Raw genomic sequence first — 22,397 nt, 5'->3', positions numbered from 1 at the left:
TATCCTGCTGGCAAAGCCATCTCCATTATTATTTCCCAAAGCTGGTCTACAGTGTGTTATATGTGCACACTCATCACATGGCGCACACACTGTCCTGCATTATATGAACAAGTCAAGTTAATATTGTACCTTAACAGAGTAACCAAAGTCAGTTAGCTGCAGAGAGGAGAACAGAAGCGAGACAGCCATAAGAGTCCATTTGATGCATTAGAAGAGAGACAGATTGAGTTAAACATAAATACACAACTGGGACCATTACTGTTCCTGACCGTCACATACACAGAACTGTAATAGGATGCACAGAACACTGGCCTTACAGAAAGCAGCAGATGCTTTAGACTAAATAATGCACCTTTAAAATGGGATTTGCAATAGCTTTTTACTGTATAATGATCTATTCAGCAAGAGTGCTCCTCTGTAACTACTGATCTGAGAGAGGAAAGTACTTAGCATAACCCAATCAATGCCGTCAGGTACTGTACATAGGGAGGGGAGGCTAGGAGAACAGGGCCAGTGCCGACCACCTGACGCCACAGAGTGCGAGTTGCGATTCTCTTTCGGGCAGAGAAAAGAATAAGGAGTACTCAGGGAAAGATGTAAAAAGTAAAAATCCATTGTACAACCCACTGACAGATTCTCTCCAATTTAGACTTAATACATCTGTTTTCAAGTAATAAAAAAAACCATAAAGTATTGTAAGATTAGAGATCCTGTCACTACGTTGTATGAAAGTCATTAATGAGTGAAACAAAACACCTGTACTCAATTAAAAATGAGGCCTCATCTGTCATTATTCAGAATACGTTCAACCTGGATTTCCCGGAAGACAGAAGGGACACACAATGCATTATTAAAGAGCCATATTGACATATGACAGAGAGGATTACCAGGCTTTGCAGTACATGAATACCTTAATGTCTGAGCTGAAGTTATTGATTTTCTGCCAACCAGCGTTCTCCAGATGGAAATTTGCCCATCTCAAAAGCAGCTCTTCTGGGGACAATTTCATCAGGTCTTCCAAAGTCCCTCCATCACGAAGCAAGGCTGCCAGGGCTGTGGGGGGTGAGGGGGTAGAAAAAAGGTGAGCTGGACAGAAAGATTATTAAGGCAATCTTTATATCATAATTAATGGGCATGCTTTTACTATAGAAATGTAATCATTTCTGCAGTTTTTAAGCTTTTAAAACACAGATTTTAGGGCAATTGTGACCTGCATACTAGCACTTAGCACTACGTCATACCTTCATTCCTGCTGAGCTCTATGTCAGCAAACAATCCAATCTTAATGATCTGCCACAGCAGTCCCAGAACCAGGTGAGGTTTCCCAGCCTTAAGGTCTTCTGCTCCAATGTTAACCACATGACAGCCAATGGCAGAGGCAGAATTCAATGCCAAGTTCAGGTTTTCCTGTAAGCAGTAAGGTGAGATAATCTCATCAAAGCAGGAAACTACTGAAATAGCCATTGTTAGACATCTAAAGGGGAACCACGTCTTGGCAATGTCGTCATCTTTTCTGTGTGAAGATGTGGGATTACGTTTCTCTTTAAGGTAAATTTCACAGATGGATGGAGGAGTTTAATTGCACTAGCAGAAAAGAAATTCCCACTTCAATGTTTGCTTCACGGAAATGAATAGGTGTATGGTTCAAAACTCCCATTCATAAAGTATGCACACAAACTGAATGGCTGCAAGAGAATCTTAACTTAAAGCTAGCTCAGCGTGTTGCGCTTGCTGCATTGACACTTTTTCAAGAGCAAACATCGTTCGAATTTACGAGCTTGGCAAGCCCGCAGCTATGAAACCACTGCCAAAACCGTGACAAAAACTTTTCTGCCAGCAACCTCAGGAGCTACCTGGAAGGTGTCCACTGGCACCATCACAGCACGTGCTATAAGTTAAATGGTCAATAACACTGTACGCATTATATTTTCTACAATTTAGTTTGTGACCTTCATCCATTCAGGTATCAGAAGTGATTAAATATTCTAGTAACTACTATAATGTCCATGTTCTAATTAAACCAGCAATGCCATGTAAAAAAACAAAAACAAAAAACCTGCACACACGAAAACAATTCCCTTGTTTTGTTTCGGCATACAGACATTAAAAGTTTCAAATTCTGCTCAGTATTATGGACTATCGTAGTCACATGGTACACTATTTAGAGCAGAGAGACTTCTGAATGCTTTCTGAGCTTTGTCTACTGTAAAAGCATTCCCTTCCTACTATATCTCATGTGCCTTTAAATGACATGCTGAGAGCCTGTAACGTACAGCCATATTTTGTGCGACTTTTAGAGAGATTCTGAAACACAGATAATGATTTGTAGAAGAGCAGTTTAAAAAAAATGACTGTCAGATGCTTAACATGCTATTTAAGGAAAAAAGTAAACATAAAATGAGGCTTCCATAAGCAGAGCCACATTTATTATCATCATCATCATAATAATAATAATAATAATAATAATCAGTTTCTTCTACAATGCAGCCTATTCTGTTGCACTTTACAATTGGTACAACAGTAATGGAACAAAGCTGGGTAATAACAGACAGGCAGTTAGGAAAGCCTTATGCTGTGTAGTGATGAGCGGGTTCGGTTCCTCGGGATCCGAACCACCCCGAACTTCACCCATTTTACAGGGTTCCGAGGCAGCCTCGGATCTTCCCGCCTTGCTCGGTTAACCCGAGCGCGCCCGAACGTCATCATCCCACTGTCGGATTCTCGCGAGATTCGTATTCTATATAAGGAGCCGCGCATCGCCGCCATTTTCACTCGTGCTTTGGAGATGATAGCGAGAGGACGTGGCTGCGTTCTCTCAGTTTCTGTGTTCAGTGTGCTGCAAATATCTGCTCAGTGTGCTGAAAATATCTACGTTCTCTGCCTGAAAAACGCTCCATATCTGTGCTGCATTGTAGTATATAGTAGGAGGACAGTGCAGAATGTTGCTGTGACCACCAGTATATATATAGCAGTAAGGTACAGTAATCCACTGCTCTACCTCTGTGTCATCAAGTATACTATGCATCCATACCTGTGCTGCATTTTAGTTGTGCGCAGTATATAGTAGGAGGGGACAGTGCAGAATGTTGCTGTGACCACCAGTATATATATAGCAGTACGGTACAGTAGTCCATTACTCTACCTCTGTGTCGTCAAGAATACTACAAAAGTTCAGTAAAATGACCAAAAAATCAAAATTAAAAGCGGCTGATGAGAAGCGTAAACTTGCCAATATGCCATTTACGACACGGAGTGGCAAGGAACGGCTGAGGCCCTGGCCTATGTTCATGGCTAGTGGTTCAGATTCACATGAGGATGGAAGCACTCATCATCTCGCTAGAAAACTGCAGTGCCACTCCTAGATAGGCCAGGTGTTTGTGTCGGCCACTTGGGTCGCTTAGCTTAGCCATCCAGCGACCTCTGTGCAAATTTTAGGACTAAAAATAATATTGTGAGGTGTGAGGTGTTCAGAATAGACTGGAAATTAGTGGAAATTATGGTTACTGAGGTTAATAAAACTATGGGATCAAAATGACCCCCAAATTCTATGATTTAAGCTGTTTTTGAGGGGTTTTTGTTAAAAAACACCCGAATCCAAAACACACCCGAATCCGACAAAAAAAATTCAGGGAGGTTTTGCCAAAACGCGTCCGAATCCAAAACACGGCCGCGGAACCGAATCCAAAACCAAAACCCGAAAAATTTCCGGTGCACATCACTAATGCTGTGTAATATTACTTCCTTTGTAATCTTAAGGCCCATACACACTGGGCGATTTTGAGCTGAAAGCAGCTCACCTTTGGTGTGTTGAGCTGCTTTCAGCTCAAAACCGCCCAGTGTGTATGCCACGGTGATGAGCGATTAGGTCAACAGCTTTCCATAGCGTCCTGTTATGGAAAGCCATTCACACCCCGCTGACATCGCTGGGCAGGGGGGGAATCACTCAGCGCGTGTGCACTGAGCAATTTTCAGCACATCGATGTCAGCGATCATCGCTGTGCATACACGCTGGGCAAAAACGCATGCGCACAGCATCTGTTTACTGAGAGAGAGGGACAGGGAGCATGCCAGCAGCTCACAGAGTGCTTGGCATGCCCCCCACAGACGCGAAAATGGGCTCGACCCGCGATCGCGGCACTCCCACGAGGCCACGCCGCCTACCCACGAGGCCATGCACCTCTATCCCTTCCCTTAACTTTCTAAAGTTGGGAGTTAAGCTTAAAGCATTAAAAAGGTTAAAGGACCATAATACATACAGGTGTGGTATGGAAGGTAGATAGTAACTAGGTCGACAGTGTCTAGGTCGATAGGGTCTCTAGGTTGACATGTTCTAGGTTAAAAGGTCGACATGATTTTTTAATGTTATTTTTGTGTCGTTTTCTTCGTAGAGTGACCTCGAATACCAATTAGTGCACCGTGTCCGCTCGCCATGCTTCGGAGAAGGTGCCTCGCACAGGTTACCGTTCCCAATTGTAGTCCACGTGGATCGTTAAGTAAGAAAAGATTCAAAAAAATAAAAATAATCATGAGGAAAAACAACTTATGTCGACCTTTTGACCTGTCGACCTAGAAACCCTGTCTACCTTTTGACCTATCGACCAATAGTGGTTGACCTAGTTACTGTCGACCTAGAGACCGGATCCCAATATATACAGTACAATGAAAAAGAGCTCTTGAAAAAATGAGTTAGGAGCAGATTGGTTGGTACGATATCTCTCTACTTTATCTCTTACCAAGGCCTAGTACAGGTATGTCCAAACGGTGGCCCTCCAGCTGTTGAGAAACTACACATCCCAGCATGCCTTGACACAGCTTTAGCATTCTCTGACAGCAAAACTGTGTCAGGGCATGCTGGGATATGTAGTTTCACAACAGCTGGAGGGCCGCAGTTTGGACATGCCTGGCCTAGTACAGCTGCCACCACAATCTATTAAAACTCCCATCAAAGAAACAAAAAATTAATGACTATTTCCAAAAAAAATAAAAAGTTTTCATACTGAAAAAACTTCTATTTTAAAGCTTTGTTAAGCACTGTATTAGACAAACATTTTTCATCTGGCACCATTGGTTTATCGAGAACCCAGTTAATGGACAGCATGGCTACTGTATGTTGCATGCAGACTGTTTTACACTGATGCAAGAAAACCTCTCTCTGGTAAAAGTACACATGGATTATACTCAAATTGCTGAGCAAAAATAGCACAAGAGAGGTGGCTGCTAGACACGTGAAGCTCACATGGTAGACAGACTCTGCTTCTAACCCATGTGTACCTGAAATATGAAGTAGAATTACAATATCAACTGTTCTATCCAAGATATTCTCTGCATGCACTAAAAGTAAGCCTTTGTGACTCACCTGGATAGTGAAAGGAGTTAGTTTCTTCTTGTTAATTGCCCTTTCGTCAATAGTGTCTGCTACCGACAAATTGATCATTTTACTAAACAGAACAAATGAAAAAAAAATAAAAAATCTACTAAATACTAATGCACAATTATTACAGAAAAATAACATACTGCATAACAGACACAATGAGGCAAGCTTACGAAGGTGGGAGTTTTTTTTAGAACTGTGATGTTGCCATAGCAACTAGGGTGGCTAATCCTGGGATTGGCAGGATCCCGGGATTTAGGCCAAAAATCGTCCGGGATTCAATACCGGGATGGACCATTTTCAATCCCTATACCCCGTATTGAAAAAATGGTCCGGGATTGGCCACCCTAATAGCAACCAATCAGATTGTATTTATTACCTTCTAGAAGCAGCTAGATAAATGTTAAGTAGAATCTGATTGGTTGCTATGACCAACATCTCCCACCTTAGTAAATTTACACCATTGTAGGGGACACTGTTGTGTTATTAGAAGTCTACAAAAATATTTGTGAATTACTGGGGGGGGAAAGGGACAAGCCAGGTGTCAGCCAAGAGTCACATGTCACAGGGAAATACACTGCTCAAAAAATAAAGGGAACACTAAAATAACACATCCTAGATCTGAATGAATGAAATATTCTTATTAAATACTTTGTTCTTTACATAGTTGAATGTGCTGACAACAAAATCACACAAAAATTATCAATGGAAATCAAATTTATTAACCCATGGAGGTCTGTATTTGGAGTCACACTCAAAATTAAAGTGGAAAAACACACTACAGGCTGATACAACTTTGATGTAATGTCCTTAAAACAAGTCAAAACAAGGCTCAGTAGTGTGTGTGGCCTCCACGTGCCTGAATGACCTCCCTACAATGCCTGGGCATGCTCCTGATGAGGTGGCGGATGGTCTCCTGAGGGATCTCCTCCCAGACCTGGACTAAAGCATCTGCCAACTCCTAGACAGTCTGTGGTGCAATGTAGCGTTGGTGGATGGAGCGAGACATGATGTCCCAGATGTGCTCAATTGGATTCAGGTCTGGGGAACGGGCGGGCCAGTCCATAGCATCAATGACTTCGTCTTGCAGGAACTGCTGACACACTCCAGCCACATGAGGTCTAGCATTGTCTTGCATTAGGAGGAACCCAGGGCCAACCGCACCAGCATATGGTCTCACAAGGGGTCTGAGGATCTCATCTCGGTACCTAATGGCAGTCAGGCTACCTCTGGCGAGCACATGGAGGGCTGTGTGGCCCACCCAAAGAAATGCCACCCCACACCATTAATGACCCACTGCCAAATGGTCATGCTGGAGGATGTTGCAGGCAGCAGAACGTTCTCCTTGGCGTCTCCAGACTCTGTCACGTCTGTCACATGTGCTCAGTGAGAACCTGCTTTCATCTGTGAAGAGCACAAGGCGCCAGTGGCGAATTTGCCAATCTTGGTGTTCTCTGGCAAATGCCAAACGTCCTGCACGGTGTTGGGCTGTAAGCACAACCCCCACCTGTGGACGTCGGGCCCTCATACCACCCTCATGGAGTCTGTTTCTGATCGTTTGAGTAGACACATGCACATTTGTGGCTTGCTGGAGGTCATTTTGCAGGGCTCTGGCAGTGCTCCTCCTGTTCCTCCTTGCACAAAGGTGGAGGTAGTGGTCCTGCTGCTGGGTTGTTGCCATCCTACGGCCTCCTCCACGTCTCCTGATGTACTGGCCTGTCTCCTGGTAGCTCCTCCATGCTCTGGTCACTACGCTGACAGACACAGCAAACCTTCTTGCCACAGCTCGCATTGATGTGCCATCCTGGATGAGCTGCACTACCTGAGCCACTTGTGTGGGTTGTAGGGAGGTCATACAGGCACGTGGAGGCCACACACACTACTGAGCCTCATTTTGTCTTGTTTTAAGGACATTACATCAAAGTTGGATCAGCCTGTAATGTGTTTTTCCACTTTAATTTTGAGGGTGACTCCAAATCCAGACCTCCATGGGTTAATAAATTTGATTTCCATTGATAATTTTTGTGTTATTTTGTTGTCAGCACATTCAACTATGTAAAGAACAAAGTATTTAATAAGAATATTTCATTTATTCAGATCTAGGATGTGTTCTTCTAGTGTTCCCTTTATTTTTTTGAGCAGTGTAGATTACAGTACTAGGTACTACTATGAGACAATAGTCTGGTGGCATATGCCTATTTTACTATTGATATTTTCTATTCTTCATCTAACAATATATTCCCTGACTTTCGGTTCCGGGTTGATGGCGTGAGGCAGCAGTTCCTGGAGCTCCGCCATAACCCGTCAGCAAACACCTTCTAAAGGCCTCTGACGGCCTCCATTTGCCCTGCTCGGCACCCCCCTTGCACCCGCAGCCCTGATGGACCGTTTTGTGACGCCCGTAGCCGTGCGGCGGGGACAATGACTCCCGAGGTTGGCCCTGACCCGGTCTCCCCAGCACCAAAGAAGGTGGCCGCAGTGATAGTGCCTCCGTCGGACCGCGCTGCTGACACTCCGGTATCATATGCCGACGTGGTGGATGCCATCCGGTCCACCATGACCCCCCTCCTCACTCAGGCTGTGCCTGATATTACGCAGCAACTGCAGCAGCTGCGTGTATCCCGCACTGAAAATCAATTGGAAGCTGCCATGCATAATGTGGATGAATTACAACAGGCTGTGAAATCTCTGACTTCAGACAACTACCACATATGGAACAAACTCGATGATATCGAAAATAGATCGAGGAGAAATAATATCAGGCTTGTGGGCCTACCTGAATCTGTAAAAGGCCCAGCACTTGCCCACTTTGTCCGTACCACGCTTCCCACCCTTCTAGGAATTGAACATGACTGTCGGGATCTGGTGATTGAGAGAGTGCATCGTGTGGGCCCGGCCCCCACCCCGAATAAGCCTCGCCCGAGGGTCACGCTGTTCCGCTGCTTGAACTTTCTACATAAAACTGCTTTCTGGTCGGCATCACGACGTATCAAGGACCTGCAATGGGAGGGTCATAGGCTTTTTATTTTCCAGGACTACTCTGTGGAACTAACGAGGGCCCGGAAAGCATTCTCACCCATTTGCTCCCAACTCGTAGCAGAGGGCCGCAAGTTTGGCTTGCTCTATCCAGCCCGTTTACGCATCTATGATGGCTCCTCCTATAAGGACTTCCTTTCCCCAGCAGACGCTCATGCCTTCCTAAGCGAACTTTCTCGACCCCCAGATACTGACATCAGCGATGCACCATCTACCGCATCAACCTGAAGGTTTTTTTTCTCTATCATAATTGTGCGACACTGTTTTCCATTATTACGTTGTCTCACATGCCATTGTTATGCTTTGTTATGATGCGTTATGCCTCCGCCACAGGTCCAGGCTGTATCTTCATATTTCATATTTTATTGTTCTTTTTCGATAATAATATGTTTTGTTACAATGTGTGGCTTCCTAGTCTCAGCTGCTGATATCCCCGGCATATTATACTGCAGATATGACCTAGAGTATTAGGGACCCTGGTTCTCTTATTACTGTGGAGCATCAGTTTAATTATTAACTGTATATCCTTTTTTGCTCTAGTATAACTTAGGGCCAACTTCACTCTCTACTTATCATGCATGTTTTATATAAATGCAGGGCAAAGCCACTATTTCCTCACTCCTAGCGGAGGTGGCTGGGTGGGCGGAGCTCCTCCCTCATGCTCCACTACCGGCTGTTATGTTAATATGGTTTATATCTCTCTTTCTGCTAATTTGTTTTATGGGAAGTCCTGAATCCTACTGGCGTATAGAACTCTTACTGCCCATACCACTGACTCTTTGGACTCATCATTTAGAACTATCATGTTGTATTTCTTGTTTGTCTTCCCCCCTCCTTCCCTCCCCCTCTTTCCTCGCAACCCCCCTCCCCCCCTCCGCAACATTAGCCTATGTTTTCCTGCATTATTTAGATGATGAAAGCTGTGGCAATACTTTGACCCCCTTCCTCGTGCCATGCCTACTTTGACGCTTGGCTCGTGGAATGTAGGCGGGTTCAATTCACCAGCGAAACGAAGGAAGATACTCATTTATCTGAATAAACAAAACGTTGACTTAGCTTTCCTACAAGAATCCCATCTAGTTCCCGATGAAGTAGCAAAATTAAACACCTTAGGTTGGTCTGTCCTAGGTTTTAGTTCTTATAACTCAAAAGCTAGAGGTGTAATCATCCTAATCAAAAAAACATATTCCCTATGAAGATTTAACAACTCGCTCTGATGCATTAGGTAGGACAGTGCTGCTGACCCTTAAGATTTACGGACAGCCCCTGACACTTTGTAATGTGTACGCACCATCTACCTATACCAAGAAATTTCTCCAATCACTCATTGCCTTGCTGACCCCACACCTTTCCTCCTCTATCATACTGTGCGGAGACTTTAATCTGGTGACGTCCCTACTGTTAGATAGATCTTCCACTCCTCCTAAAGGCCTGACCCTCCCAAAACTAGGCATGCCTTCACTCGCAGATAGACTCTCATTGGTGGATGTTTGGAGGGCTCTCCCTCCCACTGATAGGGAGTATACCTGCCTATCCTCTGCCCACCACACCCTATCCCGAATTGATTACATATTCACATCTCACCCTCTTTCCTAACATAGTGGATGCTTTCGTAGCCCCAATATCCCTCTCTGACCATGCCCTCGTGACGGCCTCTATCGAAATCTCGGAATTGCAGGACACCCCCAGACTTTGGAAATTCCCCTCCTATCTATCCAAATCGTTGAAATTTCGGAATAGACTTGAAGCTGCCTGGGAAACATATGCCTCTGATAATGCACCACATGCAGACTCTGATCCCATGCTCTTTTGGTTGACAGTCAAATCTGTACTGCGGGGGGAGATAATGTCTTACGTGGCTGGTTTACGCAGAAAGCACACTGAACACTATTTGAAGTTCCAGACGGCCCTGACCTCAGCCTTTCAGCAGTTCAAGTCCAGGCCAAACGATACCACTAAACATAATTATCTCTTGGCAAAAACACACTTTGACGAATTCCTGTTGACACTCGGAGATAAATATATGTTCAATGTTAGCTATCGGTTCCACAAATTTGGTAACAAGACGGGTAAATTACTTTCTAACCTTTTGCGTGGCTCTCATCCTCCCCTGACTACGCGACCTCTGATGACAGAATCGGGCAACTGACTACCACTAATGCTGAGATCTCTGCAGTCATGCGCTCCTTTTATACTGATCTCTACTCCCCCACAGTTCCCCGCCCATCCCCCCCAGACTTGATTACAGATTCTGCTTCTCCCAATAATTGGGACTCCCTGCCGGTACCTGAATTGCCTCCGGAGCTCAGCCAGTCACTAACATCCCCGATTACCTTGGAAGAGATCCGCCAGACTATTGGTAATTTCAAACGTGACAAAGCCCCTGGACCCGATGGTTTCTCTGCTGATTTTTACAAGCTGCTCTTGCCAAAACTAGAGTCCCCATTACTGCATGTGCTTAATTCTATGCTTACATCTCAAACTCTCCCTCCACACTTCAACTCAGCCATCCTTAAAGTTTTACCAAAGCCGGGCAGAGACCTCACCCTCCCGGGATCCTATCATCCCATCTCCCTACTAAACCTTGACTATAAATTGCTGACAAAGATTCTGGCTGATCGGTTAAAACTACTCCTTCCCCGCATCATCCATCCAGATCAAACGGGCTTTATATGGGGCAGACATTCGGAAGTCAATGTCAGACGCGTGTTATCAGCGGTACAGGCATCCTCCGCCACCTCTGACCACGCTTATATCCTTTCCCTTGACGCGGAGAAGGCATTTGATCTGGTTGAATGGCCCCATCTATACCACTCCTTAGCACGCTTTGGCTTCCCGTCGGCTTTCATAGACTGGATTAGACTCCTATATACTCATCCCCAAACTCAGGTATCCTGCAATGGTGTTTTGTCTCCTCCCTTCCCAATAGGTAGAGGTACACGGCAGGGATGCCCACTGTCTCCTTTATTGTTTGATATTGCTCTGGAACCTCTGGCGATAGCCTTGCGAGCGTCCAGGAAATTCCAGGGGGTCCGGATTGGTGATGTGGAGCTCAAGGTTGCATTATTTGCAGACGATATGCTTCTTTTTATTTCTGAACCTGACGTCTCCATCCCAGAGATTCTCCACCTCATATCGTCTTTCGGGAAAACCTCAGGCTATCGTATCAATGTTTCTAAATCGGAGTTACTACCCCTGGGGACCCCTCGTGCACCCATCACCCAACCTGTCCCTACCTTGACGCTGACGTTTAAAACTGTTCTAGATAAGATCACCTACTTGGGAATACAAATCCCATCAGACTTATCCACCTTATATGAAGCCAACTTCACACCCATGCTACATAAGCTTACCACTACCCTTGACTCTTGGAAACTTTTACCCCTTTCACTCTTGGGCCGAGTGGCGGTTCTACAAAGTGTGTTTTTCCCACGCCTATATTATCTCATGCAGATGTTACCCGTACGCCTTTCCACGAGAGATCTGGCCTACATCCGCAAAATCCTTACCAAGGTTCTCTGGAAAGGCAAGAGACCCCTCATAGCTTTCAAAAAACTGACTGCTCCCCGTACCACGGGGGGAGTCGGCCTACCTGACTTCCTCTCATATTCCCTATCTGCCCTTTTTCATTGGGCTGCTGATTGGCTGACGGACGGTCACGCTTACACAGACCCCGCTTTAGATGAGGCCATGTTTTCTCCCTTTTCTCCCAGCGCACTCCTCCACTCTACCCCGACATCTATCCCTTCTCACATACTTGGCTCCCCGCTATTCCATGATATCTATTATGCATGGATTAAAATAAATAAACTGTTCCACAGGAATCATATGTCCACACGGCGAGTTCCTCTCTGGGGTAATCCTGCATTCCCTCCATCTCTCACAAACTCTATCTTTAAACTCTGGAGGACTAAAGGATTATCATGCTCCTCCAAAGTCTACGACCTGGGGGGAAATTTTGTCCTATTCTCTTTCCTCCAGGATAAGTATGACATCCCACAATCACATTTCTACATGTATTTACAGGCTCGACACTATCTTACCTCCATTCTTCATTCCAGGGATCACACCTCACCCCCCTTTGGCCCCCCGGTGCACTACAATCAGTGATTACCTTGTGTGAACGTGTACCCTTTCGCACTAGGATGCTGTACAACCTCCTCACTGACATAACCTCACCCCATAGATGGTCCATGTTACTGTCCCAATGGCAGAAAGATATTCCCTCCCTTACTGACTCTGCAGCTCTAAGCACTTTTTATTGCTCAACTATGAAAACCCTGTCCTCTGCTTATTTACAAGAAGTCCATCTCCGAACCCTACAAAGGGCTTATGTCCCCCAAATTCACCATGCCCGTTACAACCCCCTGATTTCAGGGGAATGCCCTAAATGTGGTTACCACTCAGCAACTTTCTATCACAATTTCTGGGAATGTGGCCACATTAGGAAATTCTGGGGTAAGGTACTCACCTGTATCAACACTCTGCTCCACACCCGAGTCACACCCGACCCTCTAGCTTGTTTATGTGCGAATTTCTCTCAGTGGAACTTGGGTACTCATGGACAAAGGCACATACCGTTGCTGACCATATTGGTCACAGTGTCTAAAAAGATCATTCTCGCCCATTGGGTCTCCATATCTAAGCCTTCATTATCGGAAGTACACAGGAAATTGTTACAAATACTATATTTTGATCGTAGATCTGCATTGGTACATATAGAAACAGATGTTGTTAAATTCTATGCTAGATGGGAAACGTATATTGACTCACTCCCTCATTCCACGCAAGCCCACATATCCACGGTCTTTGAATCCACTGAATGGTACCTGCTCCGACAAATCTCATTACAGTCTCCACCGTCATAGCTGAACATCTGACCTTGTACTACCCCCTACCCTCCTCTCCCTTTTTTCTTACCCCTTATGTGTGACCCCCCCCCCCCCCCCCACACACACACACACACACACACACACACAGGATTCGTTTAGTTAAGTTTGACTGATATATCAGGTTTATTGTTAATCGGAATTGTACTGGCAGATTTGCCCAAGGCAACCAGGGAGGACCTCACCCTAGGAGTCTTAAAATATGATCGGTCACTTGCCTCTGTTTTTTCCTAGACCAGGTACCTGCTTTAATCGCCTCCACACTGTATGCAATTTTATTGCTTGTTATTACTGTTCATGCTACTCCTTTAGATTGCATGTCACCTGCCTTTCATGCCTGATATACCTTTTACACCTGATGTCTTCTTATTTTGTTGTATTGTAAAACCTCAATAAAACAGATTTATTAAAAAAAAAAAATATATATATATATATATATATATTCCCTTTTACAATGTAGCACACTATGGGGGTTATTCAATGTTCTTAGCTCCAGAGGTAGCGAGCAGAATTACGCGAGTATCTTCTAGTGTTGGGCGTCTTTTTTGCTAAAAATGCATCTTAATTACATCACAATGTGACTAAGACACACTAGGAGACACTGCTGAATAATGTGATGTATGACACTTGTATATCTGTGTGTGACTGAGTCTCTGAACCTGTATATGAAGTGCTCCAATGTAACAGCGGCAGCCTTTTTTCCAATACAAGTTCTGTTCCTTATAGACTCAGTCACACACAATATACAAGTGTTGCATATCAAAGTAATCAGCACATCTCCTCGTGTGTCCTAGTTGCATTATGTTGCGATGAAGATACTTTTTAGGCACAAAAAAAAAAAAACACACCACACCCGACGTTATTAGAGTTGCGTGGGACCTGGCTGCTCACTCATGCCAGGCATCTCTCGCTGCATGGCGTATTGAGGCTAGATGTATGAGGACACATCCGTAAGTTGTCCCTTTGACCGGCGTTTCGGCGCCCCAAGCAGTACTTTTGATGGGCTTGGCAGCTTTGTGCTGCTAAATATGGTACTTCTGGGTGTGCACACGTGACAAAGAGAGGGAAGAAGGGGATACACACAAACCTCCCAACATCAGGAGCTGTCAGAGAGGGACTCGCCCAAAAAGAAGGCGTGGCATCGTGGGAGAGCCGCGAGCGCGAGTCACGCCCCCATTTTTTGATCACTGAGGGGACATGCCCAGCGTTGTGAGCTGCTAGCATGCCCCTCTCCCTCTGTCTCCAGTGAATAGACGCTGTGCGCATGCACACAGCGTCTATTCACCACTGCTCTGTGTCAAAGTCAGAAAAATATCTCTATACACACTGCCATATTTGCACCTCATTCTGGTCCGCGCTGCGCATGCGTGCGCTCTCCCGTGCGTGCGCATACTCACAGTCGCGGGCACCCGCAGGCGCACGGTATGCGTATTTACGGTAGAGTTTATGTGATCGTAGCGTGCGACTCAATCGTTAACATAGCATGTTCCTGAACAGAGAGATCCCTCTTTGTATTGTACGAAGGGTCTAACAGGGGTCATACAGTGGTGTTTGGTACCCATCGGAAGAGTATTTAAATAGCAATATTCCGGTGTTGGTTTGGAGCGGATTAATCGCTCAGGCGAATAGTTATGGACATAAGAAGTTTATGTCCATTTACTATTATTTGTTCTTATTTAGTCATGCGGCGGGAAACTCAGTATCCCACCCACCTGAACAGTTGGAAGCAGTCACAACCCACCTGTATGAATCAACCTATGACCTTTTGTTATAATGCGAAGCCGAATTCCTGTGTCCAATGAACAATGAGATTGTAGGGACCATTGAATTGTATTGTGTGTGGGGCATAAATAGGCAGGCCGACCATATCCAGTTCACTCTCTTCAACGGTTCTCATTGCTGATAATCGGGAGCTGGATATCGAGGCGCATGCGATCGTTTCCCCTTGTGCGTAAGTGTTTCTCCGCAATCATATTGATCTTCTTGTTATTCCGAGCCAATCTCTCTCAATTTCTCTCTCTCTCTCTCTCCTTCTCTTTCTCTCTCATTTTCCCTTAAATTGTATTGTATTGTATTTCCTGTGTAGTTATCTGGTTAGGTAGTCTATGTTATATTGTAGTGTATGACTTGTATTGTGTTTAACTCTTTTGCAAGTATAGCATTCATAATATATATTTTAGGCGTTGGACCCTGAGCACGGTATCTGTGTGTTTCTTATAGTATTAAGTATTCTCAGAGCGTCGGTGACGCTCGAACAGCTTTAAAGGTAATAAGGTTATACTGTGTTGCATTTACACTCTAACATTACACTAAGGTTTTACTGCACAATACACTGTTTATGGTTTAGATACAAAGGTTTAATATAGTGAGCGTCAGCGCCGCTGGTGATCTCCTCGTGGTCCCGAGCGTCCGCTACGCTATAGCGAATCATTACGTTAGTTAACAGCCAATAACGTGCCTGCCTGTGATCTCTTGGCCGTGAGTGAACGTGACGCTTGAGCGTCTCGATCACGGCAAAGCGATTGTTACGCAACTAGCGTACCCTTACGGTACTTCATACGTAGATAGCGTACAGTGTTCTTAGACCTCATAAAGGGTATTATATACGATAAATATTTAGCTTTATCAATTGCGGGCTCGTCCTGTCCTTCACATATCTACACTAGGTAATTTCAGCAGACATTATCCAGCAGCAAAGGGCGGGAGATCATATTCCTCGTAGTGCTGTTTGGATAAGCGTCTGCTTCTCTTCGTAAAGGGTGCTGAAGGAATCCGGGAACCGGAGGTAAGAACAAAACAATAGTGTCTTTTTAAAACTGTTTATTTTTCTGTCTTGCGTACACACGCACGCACACATATATATCTGCATTTCCTTTTCATTTGTGTATTTTCGTATATCACTCTCCTGTTTGCCAGTTCTATAGTTGATAAACGTGCTTAGAGAGATTTGTCACTATTTCATAGTTTAAGAGTAAAGATAATATAGTTAAAGTATAGACAAACACACAGCTGTGCCTGAGAGACAAGGCGAAGACAGTGTGGTGCGTGGTAGATGATAAAGGATCATCTACATTGATAAACGTATAAATTGTGTTACGGTGGATCTTTGCTTTGCGTACACGTGTCTCTAACAAAAGACTGAGACTTGCGTACGCAATCCAAGGGCCGACGCACGCAGCGTATATTACGCAACGGAGCGTACGGGTACGCCCACGTAACTCAAATCACAAGTTTTTTTTCTCTCCTCTCAACGCGATAAGTAGCGCCACGCGGTAAATAACGCCAGGCGATAAATCGCGCAAATTTTTTTTTACATTCCAAATTTAAATTAACAGATCCTTCTCCTAATTTGTAACACATCTGGTCTAAAGAAAAAATTTCTGCGCAGAAATAGAAATAGAAACAAAAGTGTACAGGTGGTGAGTGAGTGTGTTGTATACAATTTTACAGGTTGAACCACAAGAAAAGTCGAGTTCTCGTGAGGTACATGCGTGTAAGTGACGTACATGGTGGCTAGGGAGGCATCCCTGGTTAAAACATACAATTTGAGCATTAGAGTGTAGCAGACCAGGAGGTCATACTGTAACAGACCAGGAGGTCATAGCAGACCAACAGGTTCAGGTACAGCAGACAAGGAAGTCCGCTATACAGTCCACAGGCACAACACCAAGAAAGGGTTGGTGCAACACCCATATAGGCCATACAAGCTCTGGCTGAAGGAATTCGCAGCCGCAATTTTCGATTCCACTGGTCGCTCAGTACATAAGATTAGTTGCTTGTGTACTAAACGATTGTACCGCACGTAATTGTGTGCATTAGTAAACCTGACCGGTACTATTTGTGTACGAAGGTCATAAACGCTATTTGTACATTCTAACGTGATTTGTGTAATTTTTTTTTATTTTAAGGGAAGTTCGCTGCTCACTCAGGAACTATCCAGCAACCAATAGTTACTGGAAAGAGTAAGTGTTCTTCGGATCACCCTCACAGGTTCCAGTAAACAGAGGTTCAGGTCGCAGGGGCCCTAGGTCGAGTACGCCAGCACCATATCGGTGTGATCAGGTCGTATTGGTCGGCGTGGGCGAGTGAGTGGGGTACTCGGTAAACCGCCACCGTCAGCCTATTTTGGACATTTGGTTTGCGTAAGGGTTGGTTGAATAAAGCAACACCTTCGAACTATGGGGGCCACTTGTTCAGGTAGGGGGCGATCAACCTCGGTTCGGGTTGATTCAGTGAACCGACCAATTGGGTCGGCAAGGTATGTAATGTGTGAGAAATACGGAAGTCACACAGAAGCTTTATGTGATGAATGGGAGAGAATGACAGTACATGACGGGGAGAAATTCCCAAGAGTAGGTAGCTTCAGCACAGAAGTGTTAACGAATTTAAGGAGAAGGATATGTCTCATTAAATCAGCAAAGAGACGAATCAAGCATTATGATTATTTGCAGTTGTGGCAACAGGAGGGTGACATACAGAGAGGATTGGCTCAGGCGGCGGGATCTGGCTCAATCAGAAAACTGATAGCCACGGCCCCACCGCCACCATACATATCAGGAGAGAAATTGGTTGCGGAGAATGACGCACTAAGGTGTAACACACAAACACTTAGCAACTGTGTAAATGTTAAAGATAATGTTAACCAATTAACCAATACAAGTATTAACCCGTGCAAGTTGTACCCTGTTTTAAACTTTCCTCAGGAGTGTGATCAAGAAGACGAATCGGCAACAATTTCAGCGCTCTCTCTAGCAGCCACCATAGCAGAGACCACAGTAGGCACAGCTCCACCCACGAGATTAGTAACAAAGGCCCCTAGCGGAGGGATAGGTGAGGTCGTATCTACAGGTAAGTACGGCACCATACACTATGCTGAAGCCATTTCACCACAGGCTGTAGAACCCACACAGAGTGATGTTGTTAGAGTTACTCCTGTTAGGGTAATAGCTGTTCCAAATGGGAAAACTGACACATCAGGGGTCACCCCTGTGAGGAACATTGCCATGTATAGCCCATTTTCCAGAATGGAATTAAGGACCATAGTGTCTGAATTCCCTGACCCTAGAAAAGACTTAGTTGCCAGTCAAAAATACATCAGAGACTTAGGTAACACTGTAGAGCCCAACAATAAAGACTGGCAGATATTGCTGAGAGCATGTTTACCCTCCAATGTTGACGCAACTCAATTTTTAGCTGATTGCGGATTAGATCAAGATGTACCTCTTACAGATGTGTACAACAAAGATAATGTAAAAAGAATAAACTTACAGTTAAAAGAGTATTTCCCAGCGGTAGTCAGATGGAACAAGATATTCTCCATTAAACAGAAGGAGTCAGAGACAGCTGCAGAGTATTTTCACAGAGCATTATCAGAAATGGCAAAATACACAGGCATAGAGGACATTAAAACAAACATAAACCATCGAGAAGTAGCAGTATCGGTACTGATGGATGGTTTAAAAGAATCATTAAAGACTAGGGTACAGACCACACAACCATGTTGGCGAGGTCTGTCTGTGGCTACTTTGAGAGAGGCTGCTATTGATCACGATAGGAACATCACCAGACACAGGGAACAACAAAGTGATAAGTGATAAGTTAATGGCCGTAAGTATACAGGCCCTGACCACAAGGCAGCCTTTGTTTGTATCACCAAACCCTGTGGGTAAGTCAAGTGTGGTTACTTGTTATTCTTGTCATAAACAGGGACACATGGCACGAGATTGTAGAGTAAAGAATGTACGAAACTCATACCAACCCCCTAGACAACGACACGACACACGACATTGGGATCAGGGTCCGCAGAAACGGAGTTATGAGCCACATGCAGGGGAAACAAAAAGATACCCCCCGAACAGAGACTGGCAAGCCTCTGGTAGCTCCCAATTAACTCCATCACAAGTAGTTGCTGCCAGCGGGATTCAGGGAGGTCACCATACCCAATAGGGGTGTGGCCATACCTGTAATCTGCAGCCAGTAAAATTGATTGCAAGTCTTGGAAGTGAACCAGAAATTGCAATCAATGTAGCTGGTAAATCATTAAACTTTCTTGTAGACACAGGGGCGGCCAAATCAGTGATAAATTCGACAGTGGGCATGAGGACCACTGGTAGGACAATTCCAGCCGTGGGAGTAACAGGAGTAGTCCAGCATTACCCTGTTAGCAAACCAGCAGAGATTACAATAGGGCCTTTACATACCAAGCATTCCTTTTTGCTGGCTGCATCGGCACCGACCAATCTCCTGGGAAGAGACTTACTGTGTAAAATGGGGTGCGTCATTTATTGTACTCCTGAAGGTGTATTCTTGGACATACCTGAGAATCACGCTCAGGAAGTACGAGACATGTTAGACTCCCCGTCAAAATTAATGTCACATACCACTATGACAAATAGGATTCCCTCCCAAGTAGAAGAAATGACATCTCAGATACCAGAGTCGCTTTGGACTAAAGATGGACAGGACACTGGATTAATGGCAAACGTAGCTCCGGTAGTTGTACAAGTAAAAGATGGTAGGATAGCTCCAAAAATCCCACAGTACCCTCTGAAGCCAGAGGTGGAGTTAGGAGTGTATCCCGTAATAGAGCGCTTGCTACAACAGGGCATTCTGGTAAGAACGTCCAGCACTGCTAATAGTCCCATCTTCCCTGTGAAAAAGAGTGGGGGGAGGGGTTACAGGCTAGTGCAGGATCTAAGGGGGATTAACAAAATAGTTGAGAGTCAGTTCCCCGTAGTGCCAAATCCAGCTGTCATCCTAATGCAAATCCCTCCCACTGCGAAATTTTTCACTGTTATTGACCTCTGCTCCGCTTTCTTTTCGGTACCTCTGCACCCTGACAGTCAATATTTGTTTGCATTCACATACAGAGGAGTCCAATACACATGGACTCGATTACCACAAGGATTCATAGATAGCCCAAGTATATTTTCTCAGGCTTTGCATGATTGTTTACAGTCTTTCCAACCAGTGAGTGGATCAGTATTAATACAGTACGTGGATGATCTACTACTGTGTTCTGATTCATTGGAGGCATCCCTGAAGGATACGAAACAGCTCCTGTTTCATCTTTCAGACACAGGACACAAGGTTTCCAAAGACAAGTTGCAATTATGCCAAACTAAGGTAAAATATTTGGGACACTGTCTAACACAAGGACTGAGACACCTGACCGCTGATAGAATTCAAGCAATTAGAGACATGACTCTGCCACAAACCCAGCAACAGATCAGAACATTTTTAGGAATGTGTGGGTATTGCCGTAACTGGATCCCAGGGTTTTCCATCCTAGCGTTACCCTTGCAGGAAATGGTCTCCTCAAACAAACCTGATCGGATTTCGCATACAGACGAGTCTGAGGCAGCATTTGAGAGACTTAAACAGTGCCTAACGCAGGCACCAGCATTAGGTATGCCGGACTATGGGAAACCCTTTGAACTATACGGAACAGAAAGTGCTGGTTGCGCGGCAGGCGTACTAACCCAAAAGCACGGTGATGCCAGCAGGCCAGTAGCATATTACAGCGCTCAGCTAGACACGGTAGCGCGATCCCTCCCCACATGCTTGCGAAGCGTTGCTGCGATAGCATTGCTAGTAACGAAAAGCGAAGACGTCGTGCTAGGTCACAACCTCACAATTCATACACCACATGCAGTGTCAGCCTTGTTAAATTCTGCCCAAACCAGGCACGTCTCATCAGCGCGGTTTACAAGATGGGAATTGGCACTAATGGCCCCCGTAAACATCACCATAAGGAGATGCAGTGCATTAAATCCTGCAACATATCTCCCAGGTGTGTCTGGACAGACCCAAAGGGTGGAGGATGAGAGTACTGGGGAAGGAGGATTTAATACAAAGGAAGACACTCATGATTGTATGGAATATTTGACCCAAAATTTTACCGCAAGGCCTGACATCAGTGACAACCCACTCGAAGATGTAGAACTTACGTTCTACACGGACGGTAGTTGTCATAGACAGTCAGACTCGGGAGACTTGTGTACTGGATACGCAGTCGTAGATGACCAAGGCACCATAGAAGCGGAACCGCTAGGCCCACCTCACTCAGCCCAGGTTGCTGAACTGGTCGCCCTAACCAGAGCATGTGAATTGGCTAAGGGCAAATCAGCCAATATCTACACCGATTCTAGATACGCATTCGGGGTAGTCCATGATTTCGGAGCCCTATGGCGCCTCCGAAATTTCATGACGGCAGCTGGTACACCGGTAGCGCATGCAGCTCACATAAAAAGGCTTCTAACAGCGATACAGGAACCCGACAGAGTGGCTGTTATCAAATGTAAAGCACATACATATAGCCAAGACCCAGTATCGCTTGGTAACAGCCGAGCAGACGAAGCGGCTAAATTAGCAGCTGGTACCCCCAGACAGACAGACACCACACAATTGATGGTATTTAATACCATCAACACACAGAAGTTGTGTGAAATGCAAAATTTGTGTTCCACACAGGAAAAGGCAGTCTGGAAGGCAAAGGGATATGGCCAGGAGTCCTCAGGACTCTGGACGGATGGACAAGGTAAACCGGTGGCCCCCAGAGCATACCTTCCATGTTTAGCTGAGGCAGCTCACGGGCTGACTCATCTGGGCAGGGAAGGGATGTGCAAGTTGGTAAGAGCATATTGGTGCGCCCCAGGATTCTCTTCTCATGCGAGTAAAAGAGCCATGTCATGCCTTACCTGTTTGAGAAAGAATATTGGAAAGGCAATACCTACAGAACCATCCCATATCCCACCTGCCGGCGGCCCTTTCCAGGTAATACAGATTGACTTCATTCAATTACCCCCTTGTCGAAATTTGAAATATGTACTTGTTTGTATAGATGTTTTTTCAAATTGGGTCGAAGCATTTCCGGCGGCCACAAATACCGCTATGTTTACTGCTAAGAAAATTGTGCAGGAATTTGTATGTAGATATGGTATCCCTAGAATTATCGAAAGTGATAGGGGTACCCATTTTACAGGTGATGTCTTTCAAGGAATGTGTAAATTGATGGGAATTGATAGCAAGCTGCACACTCCATACCGTCCACAGGCGAGTGCGAAAGTGGAAAGAGTGAACAGCACTATTAAAAATAAACT

The 22,397-nt window shown here is 45.0% G+C and overlaps 1 protein-coding gene across 1 annotated transcript in view; it reads right to left on the bottom strand.

Moving 5' to 3' along the window:
- Positions 1-22,397, bottom strand: part of LOC134949855 (plastin-3-like) — a 170,778-nt gene that overhangs the window by 53,691 nt on the left and 94,690 nt on the right. The window contains exons 9-12 of the mRNA XM_063938561.1: positions 5,357-5,438; positions 1,242-1,407; positions 911-1,053; positions 130-156 (exon numbers count right to left, since the gene is read on the bottom strand). Coding sequence (XP_063794631.1) covers positions 130-156; positions 911-1,053; positions 1,242-1,407; positions 5,357-5,438 — 418 coding nt within the window. The remainder of the gene's footprint in view (positions 1-129; positions 157-910; positions 1,054-1,241; positions 1,408-5,356; positions 5,439-22,397) is intronic.

Source organism: Pseudophryne corroboree, chromosome 8 (assembly GCF_028390025.1).
Source record: "Pseudophryne corroboree isolate aPseCor3 chromosome 8, aPseCor3.hap2, whole genome shotgun sequence".
Classification (NCBI taxonomy): Eukaryota; Metazoa; Chordata; class Amphibia; order Anura; family Myobatrachidae; genus Pseudophryne; species Pseudophryne corroboree.
This window is presented reverse-complemented; position numbering and strand designations above follow the sequence as displayed.